The 18,555-nt window shown below is 46.4% G+C and overlaps 1 protein-coding gene across 1 annotated transcript in view; it reads right to left on the reverse strand.

Moving 5' to 3' along the window:
- cdh7a (cadherin 7a) overlaps positions 1-18,555 on the reverse strand; it is a gene marked incomplete at its 5' end in the record, with an annotated part of 212,969 nt that overhangs the window by 21,580 nt on the left and 172,834 nt on the right. The window contains 2 exons of the mRNA XM_079489842.1: positions 662-910; positions 14,382-14,499. Coding sequence (XP_079345968.1) covers positions 662-910; positions 14,382-14,499 — 367 coding nt within the window. The remainder of the gene's footprint in view (positions 1-661; positions 911-14,381; positions 14,500-18,555) is intronic.

Here is an 18,555-nt window from a genome sequence, read left to right on the forward strand (position 1 = left end):
CATCAAATCAAAATAACATCTTGAAGAAAACACATCCCTACTGGCACCCCCTGTCAAAAGCATATTTTAACATGCATTTTGTAAATTGATCGGGGTCTGGTGCTGACTCTGATCATGTTAGCGCTTACTTTGGGGATATTAACATTTGCATACAATTTGTAGAATTAACTTTTGCATACAATTTCCATTCATGGCATGCTGCCAGCACACTCATGTGTTCAGTTTCAGCATCTTGGATGCAAGCTGCAACAAAAATACAACAGGCAGAAACCTGTTAGGTTGGACGGACAGACGGACGGACATGATTAGGCCAGTGATTTTCACCATTTGATGAGATTTAGCCTCTTAGACCCCAAAACAAAAGAATATTTTGTTATCAATCGGATAAGATTGTGTCCACAATTCCATGCTGTATTAGTAGGAGAGACAAAAGGCAAATGTTGATCAAAATAACAATTCTTCTACATTCTCTAATATTGTGTAGACGTCTTGTAAATGAAGTAATGCAGATGTTTAACAATTAATAATGTAACTCGTGAGATCGTAAAACGGGTCCATTTGGTCACGGCACAAACTCCATCTTTAACATACAGATAAACAAAGTCCAGACGTGGACCGACGTATAATAACATATTTCCCGTGGAATTCTTTTCTTTCTTACCCAGCAGCGTGATGATGCAGCCCAGGATGGCCAGCAGGGCGCCCGTGCTAAGGCCCGTCGACGTGTAGGCGACGGCGCCACACGACACGGGCACGCGGTCCGCGTCGCAGTCGCACACGCGCACCGCCAGCGTGTTGGTGCTGCTGAGCGCCGGGCTGCCGCTGTCCACGATCAGCACGGGCAGTCCATACGTGGGCTGCTCCCGTCTCCGGAAACCGCCGCGCTTGGTCAGAACTGAAGCCGTGTTGTCTGGAAAAAACAAAGAAAGAAAGAAAAAAAAGAGTTGCTTGAAACCGGTGGGTGGTGTAAAGCACGTGGTTCCCAGGGTGAGGTCCGGTGACCCCTATAGGGGTCCTTGAGGGAGTTCCAGGGGGTCCCCGTGCTAAATGATAGTTTGGAACCAAATGGGTTCTATGGGTCTGTAACTCGGAGAGTGTACAAATGGAACTAATGGACCCTTATGGGTCTGTAACACAGAGTGTACAAAGGGAACCAAATTTGGACTCTAACGGGTCCATTTGGTTCAACTTGTACACTCTGAGTTTTTAAATGAAAATGGTTGAAAATCATTGCTAGAGCCGTAAAAATCTTCTCTTATGGGGGGTCCCTGGCATATATTTTCTAATGGGGGGTCCGTGGACTAATTAGTGTCAATTTGGGGGTCCTTGACATGAAAAGGTTTGGGAACCACTGGTGTAAAGAAGTGGTTCCCAAACTTTATTTTGGCCCAAGACCCAAAAACAGAAATTAGACGTTCAGCAGCAGGTGTGTGTGTTCAGCAGCAGGTTCTATCAAAAACATAATTTTATAACACTGGCGTGTCCTTCAAAGTGATCCTCAAATGTCCAACACCTGTATTGACCCTCCTCTTTGTTGCTTCAGACGCAGTCGTAGCCTGAGAGACAGTCTGGTGCACTCTGACTCCTCCGCCCCCCCACCCACACACACACACACACACACACACAGTGAACAGAAGTACAAGAATGTCTCGTACAAACACTGCCAGTGCAGACACTTATTGGAAAACAGACACTTATTGTAAGTGCCTGTAGACGGCAGAACATTGTTACATACAATAGTACAGTTGCATGGAACAGTACTTGCCAGACACAGCGGACATATATCCTATAGATAAAGGAAACAACGCCTCCTCCAAATTGAATTTGCCAGAACGGTTACTCAGTTTGTGTGTCGGTTTGCTTGAGAAATCGAGCTATAGTCAGGAAATGCATTTATACTGACAGAAAAAAACGGGGAAAATAGCAGAGAAATCAACAAATTATGTCATTAGCACAATTCAGAATGTGACAATGTTACATACGGTTGCCAAACTTGTCAGACACAGCAGACATTAATGAAAGAAGCCATTTGAAGGCCATTCACAACTAACTTGTGCGCGTGTCTTCTTAGGCTACCAAAGATACAAACTAAAAGTTTACATCTGTAGCCTAGCTGTGAGATGGTCTGCTCGAGCCTTTGTTCAATTCAGTTGTGTTCCATTCCACCTAGTGTGTGTTTCTTCCATGCGTTCTTTAGGATCGATAAAAATGAAAGACACTATGATAATACATAAAAAAAACTGGCTTGTACATTCTTCTCTCCATGCTGAAAACCCCCCCCCTTATATACACAACTCGAATGCCTGTACACGTTCTCTATAAACACCAACTGAATCCGTAAGTAAGCACATCACCAGACTGTACTGTATACTTTCTGAGGTGTTGCAAGTGGTTTAAGTTGGCGACTTTTTTGTCAGTGCACCACAGAGTGTTTCTGACAGGCTGTAACGCAGCATGGTTTGGCTATACCTGACTGTTGGGGACTGCAGACTGCAGCTACAAATGACTGTAAAGGCCCACCCCGAAAAAATAAAAAAATAAAAATACACAGAAAGTAAGTGCTGGCTTCTCTTCTGTGTTTGACTTTGAAACAACAGAAGCAACTATACCTACAGTAGGAGAGAGCGAGAGAGAGAGAGAGAGAGAGAGAGAGAGAGAGAGAGAGAGAGAGAGAGAGAGAGAGAGAGAGAGAGAGAGAGAGAGAATTTGGAGGAGGAGGAAGGGGAAGGAGGAGGATGTGGATGTTTCTAAGTAAACAATATTAGTTATGAGCAGCTTCCTGTGTCATGTTGATCAGTGGGGATCAGATAACAATAAGCTTGTCGAGTACCCGTTATCAATAAGCTTTGGGCTTATCAAGCCTGTTATCGAGCAAAGCGGCCCATGATGTCATGTTTAAGCAATCAAGACAAGAAAACATTCGTTCACGTGTCATGGGCCCAATAACATGAACGTGCGCAATGACAGTCAACGGACCAGCGCTGCAATGACAAATTCGGCCACTATGTCCATTTCGCCTCAGGGTTTCCTCCGTGTGCCGTCTCTATTAATATATACTCTAAGGCACAAACACGTCGGTCTAAAAGTTTATTGATACCTGCCAACCAGCACTGTCTGGGTAAACAAAATTACACTTTTAAAGTGACGGTACACCTATTAACAGTTTATTTAATATAATTTTATTGGTAAAAAGGTCAATTGCCTTCCATCTGTTAGAAAAGTTCTGTATTGAAGGCCCTGGTAAAAGATACTGGTTCTGTTCAGAATGTATTGTCTCCCGTCTTTCCACAAAATAATAGAAAATGCTCGATAGTGGGCTTGTTAAGAACACGGCTCGATAAGCCTGATCAATAAGGTGCTTGTTATCAATAAAAAATAACGAGCTCCATCCCTAGTTAACAGAGTAACCTAACGCATTAGCTTGCAATTAGAGAAATCAGTTAGGCCTACTTACCTATTCGAAAATAATGGCATTACTTTGTTACATTTAAGTCCTATATTTCCCTGTTCTTTCTTTTGCCACAAAAGGAAAACAAGAGTCCATCTGAAGGAATGAGCTCGGCCGTTTCTGTATTTCTACACACCCACCCATCTCTCTCCTTAATCCATTTGAAGAATTATTGTCGGTGTGGCGCTGGAAGGTGTATTATGATCACAACCACCTCCACCTAGCTGGAGGCAGTGGAGGAGGCATGTGGTGAGATTCATGCAGGCCCTTCTCACCCCATGGACACAGAAAACCTTGGTTCAGGTTCTCTGGCCCCGGTCAGGGACAGAGGCAGCATGCAGAGTAATGTTGGACCTTTATACCGTAACAAATAAAGATTCCTATAGTGTTCTTTGTCAGTGCCAATGCTGCTGTGAATTTTGTGTCTTTAAAGGACAATTTTGTTTGTTTTTTTCCAACCAAGGTTCATGTTTTAGGTTGTTATTCTTCCGAATAGGTTGTTATTAGAGAAAGTAAAAGATTGTGGGGTAAGTAATAGCGAGACAGGAGACGGAGTTGTGTCGAGGTATTTTACTTAGCCCAACGTATAGCATCACACTGCAGCAGCATCACACTCAGAACAATAACAACACACTTTGTACTAGTTAACCCGGAACCGGAAACACTAGTCTGAACTGCGCTCATCATCCTCTTAAAGGCACAATGTCCCTTTTGGTGAATGTCTCTGCCAGTCTCTTATATGTGGATCACCACACAGGCCCCCCCAGAATTCACCAACAAAACAGTGCTGAAAAGTGCAAAAATAATAATAATACTGTAAATGACAATCGAACAGTCCAGCAGCAAAAGTTCAACGCGGGGGGGGACGGATCAAGCGGCCGAACCGACTGCGCTTGGCAGGAGGGGAAGGGGCCGGGGGAGGGGCAGGGGCTGGGGCAGGGACAGAGGTCGGAGCAGGGCCTGGGCCAGACACAGGCGGGCGCCCCCGTCGCGGGGGCAGGGCCAACAGAACCGGCCCGTCGACATCCAAGTGCGCAGGCTTGAGGCGGTCTATAGCGATGCGCTCAGGCCTGCCTCCCATGTCCACAACAAAGTTCTTCACGCCCGCCTCTAGAACACGGTAGGGTCCATCGTAGGGGGGCTGCAGTGGAGAACGATGACTGTCGTGCCGGATGAAGACGTATCTGGACGACGGCAGATCCTTGGGGACGTAGGACTGGGGGAGGCAGTGGCGAGATGTCGGAATAGGGATCAGGGCCTCGGCGACACCCCGGGACCTAGTTCGATGAACGGCGGCCGACCAGGGAGCTGTGGCATCCGGAAGAAACTCCCCCGGGACCCGCAGTGGTTGACCATACACCAGTTCGGCGGACGAAGCTTGGAGGTCCTCCTTGGGGGCAGAGCGAAGTCCAAGCATGACCCAGGGGAGGCGGTCAGCCCAGCTGCTGTCTGTAAGGACGGCCCGAAGAGAGGCCTTCATGTCCCGGTGGAACCGCTCACAAAGCCCATTGCCCTGCGGGTTGTACGCCGTAGTGCGGTGAATCTTCACCCCCAGGTGCTCAGCTACTGCAGTCCAGAGCTCCGAGGTGAACTGAGGACCCCGGTCGCTCGTGATGTCCCCAGGCGTGCCAAAGCGGGCCACCCAGCACCCGATGAAAGCTCGAGCTACTTCCGCTGCCGTCGTGGAGGACAGAGGCACAGCCTCCGGCCACCTGGTGGTCCTGTCCACCATCGTGAAGAGGTGGGTAAATCCACGGGAGGCGGGCAGGGGGCCCACCAGGTCCACATTTACGTGGTCGAACCGCCTCTCAGGCACCACAAACGGTGCCAAAGGGGCCTTGGTGTGTCGGTGGACTTTGGCACGCTGGCACGCCACACATGAGCCAGCCCAGGCCTTAATGTCTCTCCTCAGTCCAGGCCAAACAAACTTGGCCCCCACCAGCTTGGTGGAGGCCTTCACACCAGGGTGGGAGAGTCCGTGGACGGTGTCGAAAACCCGGCGCCTCCAGGCAGTAGGCACCATGGGGCGCGGTCGACCGGTGGAGACATCGCAGAGGAGAGTGGCGTCGGCTGCGTTGAACGCCACGTCCTCCAGCTGCAGTGCGGTAGGAGCCGAGCGGTAGTCCTGCATCTCCGTGTCCGTGGCCTGATCCGCCGCCATGGCGGCATAATCAATCCCCAAGTGGACGGATGCCGCAACTGCCCGGGACAGGCAGTCGGCGACCAGGTTATCTTTCCCCGCCACATGTTGGATATCCGTGGTGAACTCGGAGATCGCCGAGAGCTGACGCTGCTGACGCCCAGACCACGGCTCTGACGTCTTCGCCATGGAGAAAGTCAGTGGTTTGTGGTCCACGAATGCGGTGAACTGGCGTCCTTCCAACAGGAACCTGAAGTGTCTGGTGGCGAGGAACAGACCCAGAAGCTCTCTATCAAAGGTGCTGTACTTGCGCTCGGCGTCTCGGAGCTGCCTGCTGAAGAAGGCCAGCGGCTGCCAGGCACCGCCGACCCACTGCTCACACACCGCCCCCACTGCATAGTCAGAGGCGTCTGTTGTAAGTGCGACCGGGGCAGAGGGAGACGGGTGCGCGAGCAGAGCTGCGTTGGCCAGCGCGGTCTTGGCGGCCTCGAAGGCTGTGCCCATCTCCGGGGACCAGTCCAAGTCCTCCTTGGCCGCTTTGCCCCGCAGGGCCTCGTACAAGGGTCGCATAAGGTGGGCAGCATGGGGCAGGAAGCGGTTGTAAAAGTTCACCATGCCCAGAAACTCTTGTAGAGACTGCACCGTGCGGGGACGAGGAAAACGGCTGACGGAATCCACCCTAGCGGGCAGGGGGGCCGCTCCACGTGGAGTGACTTGGTGTCCCAGGAAGGTGATGGATGACAGCCCAAACTGGCACTTGGCTGGGTTGACTATGAGGCCATGCTCACTGAGCCGCCCAAACAGCTGGCGGAGGTGTGCCATGTGCTCGTCGACGGATGCGCTCGCTATCAGAATGTCATCCAAAAAGACAAACAAAAACGGCATGTCCCGGAGCACAGAGTCCATTAGGCGCTGAAACGTCTGCGCCGCCCCCCTGAGGCCAAATGGCATTCGCAAGAATTCAAAAAGGCCAAAGGGGGTGATGACAGCCGTCTTTGGTACGTCCTGGGGATGCACTGGCACCTGGTGATATCCCCGCACCAGGTCCACCTTGGAGAAGATGACGGCCCCCGCCAGGTGGGCAGAAAAATCCTGAATGTGCGGGACGGGGTACCGGTCGGGGGTTGTGGCGTTGTTCAGGCGACGGAAATCGCCACAGGGGCGCCAACCCCCGTCAGCCTTAGTCACCATATGTAGCGGGGAAGCCCACGGGCTGTTCGAGCGCCGCACAATGCCGAGGCGCTCCATAGTCGAGAACTCCTCTCTGGCGATGGCCAGTTTGGCCGAGTCGAGGCGCCGGGCCCGAGCGTAGACTGAGGGGCCCACAGTGGTAATATGGTGCTCCACGCCATGCTTAGCCACCGCTGACGAGAACGTGGTCGTGGTGAGGTCGGGAAAACTGGCGAGCAGGCGTTGATACGGATCCCCAGTGGCGAGCGTGTTAGACAGGCAGAGTGCTCCGCCCCCCCCAAGCGTACAGGGGTACGAAGCAAACGAAAGGGCATCTATCAGGCGACAGTTTTTAACATCCACCAGCAGGCTGAAGGCACAGAGGAAATCTGCGCCCAGGAGTGGCGTAGACACAGCGGCCATAACAAAGTCCCAGCCGAAACGCCGCCCGCCAAAACACACCTCCACATACCTGGCGCCGTAAGTACGTATAGGTGTGCCATTAGCGGCGTCCATCTGGGGGCCGTGTCCACCGGCCACGGTGTCCACGGCCTGTGCTGGCAGGATACTGCGTTGAGCGCCGGAGTCCACCAGCAGCCGTCGGCCAGACAAGGAGTCAGTGATGAACAGCAGCTTGCAGTCACGGCCGGCGCCCATGGCCGCTAACGAGCGCCGGCCCTGGCGTTTCCCTGCAGCCTGAAACTGCATGGTTTCCGACACTGCTTGGCCTTGGCTCCAAACCTGGCGTGGTAATAGCAGAGCCCGTCGTCAGCCTGGCGGCGGGCCGTCACCGCAGCTGCGGTGTCTGCATAGTCCTCCAGGGGTGGAAGTGGGGTCGAGGAGGTGCTCTGGTGGGGCAGCAGGGCATGTACAAACTGCTGTCGGTTGGCTAGGAAAACCCTGTCCGCCTCTGCAGCCAGGCCACGATAGTCCTTGGTGGAGGAGAGGGGAGAACTGGCTAGTGCTGTGCGCACAGGCACCGGAAGCTGCCGCAGGAAAACGTGCGTAAAAAGGAATGATGGATCAGCTGATCCCAGCACAGCCAACATTCTCTCCATTAACTCCGACGGTTTCCCGTCTCCGAGGCCGTTGAGAGACAGCAGACGGTCCGCTTTCTCCAGCTCAGACAGTTCATAAAGCTTCAGTAGGAACGCCTTTAGTGCCTCGTACTTGCCGACAGCGGGTGGATCCTCCAACAGCATCATCGCCCGTGCAGTAGTCGAAGCATCTAACGCCGCCACCACATGAAAGTATTTAGTAATATCCTGTGTAATTCCTCTCAGCTGGAATTGGGCGTCGATGTGCTGAAACCACGGCCGCGGGTTGTGTTGCCAAAAGTCGGGAAGCTTGACGGTCGCCGCATAGACGTGCGCGTTCGGCGCGGCCGCGGCAGCGTTGTCTTCGTCGTTTAACATTGTTCGTATTCACAGGGTCACCAATGTGGGGTAAGTAATAGCGAGACAGGAGACGGAGTTGTGTCGAGGTATTTTACTTAGCCCAACGTATAGCATCACACTGCAGCAGCATCACACTCAGAACAATAACAACACACTTTGTACTAGTTAACCCGGAACCGGAAACACTAGTCTGAACTGCGCTCATCATCCTCTTAAAGGCACAATGTCCCTTTTGGTGAATGTCTCTGCCAGTCTCTTATATGTGGATCACCACAAGATGAGTGTTATTTTTTTTCTCCATTTGCTGCTTTCTTTTGTTTTAGGGATTTTAGCTATTTTTTACAAAATGTTATGGCGATTTCTTCATTATTATTTACTATAGTCCTACTAGATCCCAGGAAATGACATCTGGCCACAAAGGATCACAGGATCTACTGAATGTGAACGTAGAGTACTGGGGGGATGCCATACTGTGTGTCGTAGGCTCAATATGTCAGTTTGTCGCCTCTTCCTTCACATTCAATAGATCCTGTGATCTTTTGTGGCCAGATGTAATTTATTGGGGTCTAGTGGGACTATAGTAAATAATAAAAAAACATTTTGTAAAAAAAAAAAAGACGTATTTAGCCCCCCCCTCTGTCAAAAATAGCAAAAATTGCTAAAACAAATGAAAGCAGCAATAAAGAAAAAAGAACACTCATCTTTTACTTTCTCTAATAACAACCTAAAACATGAACCTTGGTTAAAAAAATAAATAAAGTTGTCCTTTAACATGTTTAGGTTCAAGAGAAACTGGTGTGTATGCACACCCGCTTTGGATGTGATCAACCGATAATCACCAATATGGTCCTTATCAGACAATTATGGACATGTCCTACTGTACATACTGCCTACCACGAGTTTAGGCGACTAGGAAACGCGGTGAACGGGTTGTTTATTTGTGTAGCTTAGTATAGGTTTGTAAATATTTTACACAGTATTTGTTTTATTGTTGAGAAGTTGCGAGAGCGAGAGGAGAGGAGAAAGTGGAGTGTCTTTCTGCTCAACAGACTGTGAGACGGAATAGCCCTCCCTATGGGACAATAAAGACTGATTCACGATTATGATTACCGCCGGTCCTTTTGGTACAAAACAATAAAATATGCTTTTGATAGGAGCTGAACATGTTTTGGGTGATGTTTGCTAGAACAGTTATAACTGTTACTCAGTTTGTAAATCGTCGGTTTTGCTTGAGCAATTGAGCTATATTCAGGAAATGCAATTTATAGTGAACTGAACATGTTTTGGGTGATGTTTGCCAGAACAGTTATAACTTACTCAGTTTGTAAATCGTCGGTTTTGCTTGAGCAATTGAGCTATATTCAGGAAATGCAATTTATAGTGAGTGGGGAAAGAAGAAACGCAGAGAAGAAATCAACAGATGGTGTCATTAGTGAGCATTCAGAATGTGACACACACTGTGCTACCGCTCTGTGCTCTTGACCACCTGTTGGTTCATAACAGCTTCAATCTGACGCTCAAATTGAACATGAAATGTTATGAGGGAGAGAGAGAGAGAGAGAGAGAGAGAGAGAGAGTGTGTGAGAGAGAGAGATACCTATATATGTGACCAGATTTGACTGAGAGCCTGCCATTGCGCCAATTCCAGCTTTTCACCAGAGGAGAAAAACTTTTTTTTTCTCTCCCAAAATGACCTAATAGCACAGGCAGACTCTTCACATACTAGAGCATGTCTGAAATAAGTGTCAGAGCTAAAATCGACATGTAAATATGAAATAAATGCTTAAACATGTAGCTAGGTGTAATGTTAGAGACCACAGAAGTGAACCTTTCAAGCCTGTTTTCTCAACTCCCTGTTTTCTGCAAGACATTACTCTATAAGCCATATCTCCACAACTGGTGGGTCAAACTGAACAACCAATATGTCAATTTGAATATGATTCACTGCTTTCATATGACATGAAAAAACGAAAATTCTAAAAAATCCAATGGCAGTCCCTCAGTCAAATTTAGTCACATATATATATATATATATGTGACTAAATTTGATATATATATATATATATATATATATAATAAGTTAATAACAGAGGGAGTGAGAGTGGGGAGTTGGAGCCAAAGAGATAGGGAGGCAGTGGAAGAGGCAAAGAAGAAGTACACACATTATTTATTTAAGTAAAAGTATCAATAGGCCTACAACATAGACATACCCTGTTACAAGGAAAAGTCCTGTGTGTGTTCAGAATTGAATGCGAGTGCAAAAGTACAAAAGTATTGGCATCAAAATGTACGTAACGTTAGAAATTAGCTGATCTATAGAAGCTCACAATGCGTCGCATAGATCGGCAATTTTCAAAAGATTAATTCTTATACATTTTGAACGGGTAGGCCTACAGGCTTTATTAGTTCCATTGGTGCAACTGTCATTAGACCGACAACCTAACCCAAACCCCTAACCTAACCCTAACCGCAAGCACGAAGCAGCGCATGTCGGACCAACGCATGTTCAGGCCCAGACTCTTCTTCAACAAAGATGGCGAAAGCAAACATTATTTGTTCTGTACTTATACATACAATTGTAACTAACCACAAGCACGGAGCAGCGCATGTCGGACCAACGCATGTTCAGGAGCAATGGGTGATTTCCGCAAGTCAGACCTTTGGTGTGTCGGATCTGCTTGTGCATCCCATTTTGAACAAGTGAAATGGGACATTCAGCACAATGATTACTTTTACTTTTGGTACCTTAAGTACATTTTAATGCCAATACTTTTGTACTTTTACTCAAGTACATTTAGAATTCTGGACTTTTACTTGTAACATAATATTTCTAGATACTTTTACTTAAGTGAAACATTTGAGTACTTTTTCCACCACTGGTTAGGGCGACAGCAGTGTATGTAAGACCGCAGGCAGTGGCGGCTCCAGACCATTTTTCTGAGGGTGCTGGAACGGAGCTATGGCCCTTAATGGAGGTTCTATGTCCCGTGCACGTGCACTGATTTTTATTTCATTTTATTGTTTTATCCCTTTAACCTATTCAGGATGGGAACCCCTTTTGGTGTTTTAATGTGATACTTTAGCTATTGAAAAATAGCATAAATACAAGCTCATAGCGTGGCACTGAGTGCAGCGCTACGAGGTTGTAGATCTGCTATTTTTTTTAAATCGTCAAAACGTGGTGTAAATCTTTGAATAAACGTTTTTTGCTTCTGGGGGGGGTCCCTGGAACAACATATTTTCAAATGGGGGTAGGCAGCCAAATACATAATTTTATTTAGGGGTCCTTGACATGAAATAGTTTGAGAACCACTGATATAGAAACAGGTTTTTCAGAAAACAGTCATGATTTAGAAGACATTTTGTAGAATCTGATCTCAGGTCTAAATGACACGTCTTTGGGTGTCTATTTTGCGGTTTTCTCCCCCAGAAAAACGCCTTTGGGGAGCTTTAACATGTGTTATAGCAATTTCATACCAGTAAACAAGCAGGATGAAATGAGAGAGTGTACTTGATGAAGATGAAAGTAATTGAAAGTCTAAACAACTTCATGCCAGCTGGTCCATTCATACCCTTCCAGTAATCGCTCGTATTGCCTGCCAATGCCATGAGACAGAGAGGGGGCAGTGAAAAAATGAAATGTTGGTTGAGCATTTCTTGGGGGTGCTATGGGCTTCTTTGGAGGTGCTAAGCACCTCAAGCCCCCCCTAGCAACTGCAGGGCTTCTGTATTGGCACTGTGCCCCCGCATGTTTACACTGACAGGTCTGGTGTCTGCTACTAAACCATGTATCCCCTGCCCTGCACGAGGGACTGTAAGCACTGGAGTATGTTTGTACATCTGTTGCTCTTCTTCTTTTTTTATTTTATTTTATTTTTTGCTACCGTTCTTTAAACTAGCAATGAACTAGCTGTACACAGACCAGTACCCTGGTCTGTGTTACAAAATGTCCGTGTGATCCGGTCAGGAGCGGATTATATCGTTACGTCATGTTGTAGTCATTGTTTTGTAGTCATCAGGCCGGAAGCCTCAAACCAGAACTTTCTTTCCCTCAAGACGGAAGAATACCATCCCCAAAAAAGTGTGGTTTCCCTGATTTCTAAAATACAAAATAAATATAAATGTGAGTGTGCTTTCCAGAGACTATTTAGCGTCGGTATACCTTTGTCCACAGGGAAATTCTATTCTCATCGCAGGCTGCGAAAGAGCGAGTCACGCTTTAAAACATGTAAAGAGTTACAAAAGTGACCAGGCAAGCTGCCTTTTCGGGTCACGGGCGTTGCCAATATCCCTGTAATGCCATTCACAAAAAGGGAGCCATGTTGCATTCTTCATTTATGCCTAGTTTTTAAACTATGTATCCAAATTAAGCATTCCCTTTGTAAGAGTAATCTTTCATGGTTGCCACCTCTGCGGTTGAGCCATACCTTCTCAATGCCTATATACATTTTAAGTCTTCAACTTTGTGACCAAGTTCACAGAAGTGGCGTGCCACGGGTGACGTAATGTCAGCCTGTTTGATGCTACTCCTGTGTACATTAAAGGGACACTTCACCCTTTTTGCAAAAAATATCTAAAACCACATATTACACAAAGAAAGTCCCCCAGGAAAGTGTTCCAAATCTTCTAAACGCCATTAACACCTTGGAGGCCTGGGGCGGAGTTATCTGTCAAGTTCAAGGTCATGGTCAAGTGCCCAAGCCGGAGATTGATAAATAGGACAGAGATCAATGATAACAAAACCGTTCGCATCGCTCTAGAGCCTAGGAGTGCTTGTTGCCCGATCCGATGACGTGTCAAAAAGTGACACGTCATCGAAAATATGTCCCCTGCCTGTTTAGCTGACGAAAACGAAAATCTTAAAATGATCATAACTCCCGATCTAAATCATCCCGTCTAATTCTGAAAAAATATCCTGTGTTTGACGGCCTTCCGCGGTCCAGTCGCTAGTCGTGATTTATTATTACCTCCCGTTGTTGTCGATCGACTCTAGAGTGGTGTGGCTATTGTTAGCTGCTACACAGACATGCACACCAGCTTCCGGTGCGTCGGTAAAAGTGGTCCGTACGCTATAAATGATGGGCACATGAAATGGATTAAATAGTTCCGGGCCTCCAAGGTGTTAACATATATTTTTTTGCAAAAAAGGTGAAGTGTCCCTTTAAGCCTCATTTTTAGTTTACAGGATGTCTGACCAATATAGTGTTTGTTGCATGGACACTATGCATGGAACGAATAGCACTATTAAACATAAGCACATACAGTAGTTAACAGAATAAGGTTTCTTGATTTTGGTTCTCTTGGTGAACAACTCTTCTCTCTCCAAATAATGTACCGTCTCGACCGCCATGTGAAGGCATGACTCTTTGAAGGCTGGATAGCCGAAACGTGTGTCCTGATGTAGAGAAATAAACCTGTTGAATTTTGATTCTTGGTGTGTGTGACCTCTCTACCTATTCTACTATGTTGATTTAACTATTTTTTTTTGCTGCTAGCATAAATGTAGTTAACCTGTGCCACTGCCTGTGTCCACTTTAAGAGTCTCGGTTTCACACAACACACTCACTGCAACCATTCACTATCATTAGCATTAGCGCACACTGTTTACCTGTCGCCAGAAACGTTTACATGTCGGGAGCAATGCGAGACAAAGTCACATATGACATCCGAACTTTGGATGGCTGACGATGACAGTGCTCCTAGATTCCAGATATGGAGGTTTGGAAATCCTGCTTTGAGTTGTAACGTCCCATAGCTGGTGGTGACGGAGGCGTTGCATAGCAACTGGATCAATGTTAAAAGCTGCTATGGGGCTCAACCATGTATATACACAGAGTATACGATAACGTCCCATAGCTGGGGGGTACGAATATATTCGTACCTCACAGAGAAATAAATAAGCTGGTAACACACCATGGGCAGTATTATGCGTGTCTTAAGCACCAGGTCTTATGACTTAACTTAAGACCTGGAGGCGTGGTCAATGCTGTTTGGCCACTCAGAATAGCCAAATGGTATTGATCACGCCTCCAGGTCTTAAGTTAAGTAATAAGACCTGGTACTTAAGACACGCATAATACTGCCCTATAAGTCAGAGTGCGGTGGTCACAAGAAAGTTTTCTCTCAGGGGTTTTCAGAGTAAATTCTTCCTAATCTGCTTGACACTCTAGTGCCTTTATTCTGAAAAATTCCCCGGCACCCACATTGTTAAAAAGTGTCTCCTCACCCTTGTTGTCTCTCAGGGTGAAGTTCATGTTTCCCGCTGCGGACGAGGCGAGTGCGAAGTAGAAGCGATGTCCGTTGGGAGGCTCGTCCTTGTCCACAGCGCTGATGGTCTGGATCACCTGAGGACGCACAGACACACACACACACAAATGGTAAATGGTAAATGGTGCATTTATATAGCGCCTTTATCCAAGGCGCTTTACATAGATTATTTACATTACATTACATTCACCCATTCACACACACATTCATACACCGAAGGCAGCGGAAACCATGCAAGGCACCAAGCAGCACATCAGGAGCAAGTAGGGGTTCAGTGTCTTGCTCAAGGACACTTCAACACTAACTCTGAACACACACTCATGAACTGTGGTGGCCTTCATCCCACCTTCGTTGGCCGATTGACTGTTACTAGCTTCTATGAATGTCGCTTTTCTGTGTCCGTATGGCACAATTTTGTAGTCTATCCAATCGCCAATGTGACTGTTTGCGTCGGTTTCACTCCCGAGTGGATTAACACGTACAATGGCGTAAATCTTATCATAAGCGCCGTGCAAATGGTGTGAGTATAAAATCGTGGAAAAATCAACCGTGGTTTTGATTTATGGAAAGATTTGTTTTATATCGTTGGCCGTGGTTTTACATCACTTATCACTTCAAGTAAAGTGCTTATTTGGCAAAGAGCTTGGCAGCCTTTTAGAGATGAGATTTTCTTTTTCATGAATTGTGCTGTAAGTGCTTATGACAGGCGGCGCAGGAAAAGGCTTTCTCTGGGAAGGATATCGCTGGCCCTTTTCTGTCGTACTGGCAAGTTAAGGCCACGTTTAATAATAATCTTCAATTAAATTGCAATACTCTCTTTGATTACTACATTTACAGTGCTGTACCTCCCCTTTTGGTCTCCTGATTGATTTTTTTCAGGCCAATTTGGAAAGAAACCAGTGTTTCATAGTCTTTTAATGGATGGTGTCGGTTCATTACACATTTTGGTAGCAGAGCAGTAGAATGAGAACTTGTTATGTATATTTTGTACAAAACAAATAATAATACACAATGTACAAATACTCTGTATAAAACGTAAAAGCACTCATTGTCCAGAATGTCCTGTTCCACAAGTTATCATACGTATACAATGTATTAAAATCTTTTGAAAATAGCTGATCGACAAGCTCACAATGTGTCACATCGTGGCAAGTTGTGAGCTTGTAGATCTGCCATTGTCCAAGTTTAAATAAGGCTGTATGTTTTTTAATAATTCAAATCTACAAAGTAGCCTATCTGGTATATCTATACTGTAGTAACTTGAGTTTTCCAATTATTGCGACCACAGGTCGCAGTTAACTTTGAAATTGTGCATTTCACGTCAGTCAGTCATTCAGTCAATCACGCCCCAATATATGGTCATGCCTCGTGACATCACGTGATGTCATCAATATTAAGCCCATATATATGGAGATCCCTGATGTCATCAATCTTGGCCAGCAACTCAACAGGCCGGAAATTAAGGCCCAGCCCTACCTGGGCCCTCATTAAACCCTGTACACTCAAGACACTGCCCCCACTGCCACCCATATATCTCCATATATGGGGCTGACCTGTTCTGACATTCCATATGTTGATCTGACCTCATCAAACCCTGTACACTCAAGACACGTTCCATATATGGCCAGTACAGAATTAATTCCATATGTTGATCTGACCCCCCAGTCCAAAGTGCCAGCGCTCGCCCAGCAGTCTGCTGTCACCCAGGCAGATATGTTGATCTGACCCCCCCATGCCAAAGCGCCAGCGCTCGCCCAGCAGTCTGCTGTCACCCAGGCGGATATGTTGATCTGACCCCCCATGCCAAAGCGCCAGCGCTCGCCCAGCAGTCTACTGTCACCGAGGCGGTTATGTTCATCTGACCCCCCATGCCAAAGCGCCAGCGCTCGCCCAGCAGTCTACTGTCACCCAGATCTCACCCCCTCATTCCAAAGCGCAGGCGGATGCGTGCACGCGACCTCGCCCTCAGGCGTCTTATTGGTTGTAGTGTAGTAAGAAGTACAATATTTACCTCTGACAAGAAAAGTATTGAAAACTGGAAATACTCCAGTAATGTAAAAAAAACTCAAAATTGTACTTACTTGAGAACATGTACTTAGTTAGCTGAACAATATCATCACCTGTAATACCAGCTGAGCATGGTGTCACTGCAGGGCTTTGCATCTATAAGATGCTAATCCAAAAATAATTATCATACAGTCAAGGTTTTTCTGTTTTATCATTCGAAGTGCAGAGAATGACTCCCGATGCAAATTGTTCGCTGGGTTGCTATAGGCGATGCGGAACAAACTAATCATGTTAAACAAGTACGGCAGGTTTGCTCGGCCCACTTTTCTTTCGCCGTCTAAAAACTTCAGAGGGAAAAGAAGAACAGAAGTCTACTCCGGTTATTCTTTGGCACCGCTGACAACCGTTATGGAAATATTACAGTCGAATCCCATTAGCGAACAGAACAATTTATTCACGCGCGCATCTGCATACCGGATCTGCTCTCTGAATGTGCATGTAACTTTTAATGTACTTTCTGCAACTGGAAGCTTCATAAAGACAAGCTGCATTAACCCATTAAAATCAGGAAAGCATCTATCGTTTTAGATTTTAACAACATTGTTGTCACTGCGGCGCAAACCTATCTCCGTTTTTCAACTTTTGTATTTCCTTTAATAATAAGTCAGCTCTATAGAGAGCCGCAGTCCCGCCCCCTTTCAGAACGACGAGTGGCCCAGGAAATAATTCCCCATTCATTTTCCCCATAGGCTTTTAAAAAGGGATTTATTTAAAGACGTTTACACCGCGGACACAGCCAACTCGGCTCGTGACAAATCGTGACAATGTTAAGGGAATCTGCAGGATCTGTACATGCTCAGAATAACAAATGCATTAATGAGGCAAGACAAGAATTCAGATTTCAAAAGTATGAGGATTTTACTCGAGTAAGGAGCCAAAACTTACATGACCTGTCATTGTAATATAAAACTCTCTGAGCCTCCTTGTATAGCTTTTACTCTCACAACAGCCAACCCCCAACATCTCTATAGAGCGTCGCAGTCCCGCCCCCTACCAGGGCCCAGGAAATGATTCTCCGTTCATTTTCCTCATAGACATTTCAAAAAGTATTTAAAGACGTTTACGCCGCGGACAAAGCCAACTCGAGTCGTGACAACTCATGACAACAAACACAATATTGCCGAAAAAAATGGCAGGTTACAACACTTATTTTGTTGTTTTTCTTCTTTGTAATTATTTGTTTGGTCCAAAATATTGTGTTTGTTGTCATGAGTTGTCACAACTCGAGTTGGCTTTGTCCGCGGCGTAACCGTCTTTAAATAAATACTTTTTGGAATGTCTATGGGAAAAATGCATTGGGAATCATTTCCTGGGCCTGGCGTCGTCATGAAAGGGGGCGGGACTGCAACGCTCTATAGCCCAGAGCTCTGAGCCCAGAGCCTTAGATATAGACAGAGTTACGCAAACTGCGTTCACTTCATGGGGCTTCAGTCCAATGGCAGCTCTCCTATAGAATTCTATTAAGATTCAGAATGGGGACAACCAACTGGGACAAGTCCTGTACCGGAAGTAGGCAGAAATGCACTGGACTCAGGCAACAGCCCAGCTTTAATGATCTTAAATCCCTTTATTTTAGATTTCTAAACATTAAAGAGACTTTAGTTGTTACTGTACAATACTTTAAAACAGTTGTCATGTTGCACACAGCTCTTATTTGCGCCGCCCTCGTTGAACACAATGTATTTCCAACTCCAGCTTGTCTCAGATCAGGCTGCATGAACGTCGCTCGAGCGCTCGGTTTCTGCCACCTCTATATCGTAACTCTTCTATTAGATGGCTCTGCATGAGCCTATAGGTTCAACAAATGGGACAACAGATGGAACCAAAACACCACCACGGGGGTTGTGACAGATGAGATAATGCAGCAGGGAATGGCTGTACTGCAACTTATAGAGAAAAGTTACAAAGATACTCTTCATAAAGGGGTGTTATTTCTATGAAAACAAAACAAAAGATACAGAACCTTACCCTGGAAAAAGGTTCGTTTCAGTAGGAGTTTTGTCCCCTCAGCCATCGCGGCATTAAACAAACTGCCCCGCCGATAGGATGGTTCTGTATACAGTGGG

This window comes from Electrona antarctica, assembly GCF_951216825.1.
Source record: "Electrona antarctica genome assembly, chromosome: 20".
Taxonomy (NCBI): Eukaryota; Metazoa; Chordata; class Actinopteri; order Myctophiformes; family Myctophidae; genus Electrona; species Electrona antarctica.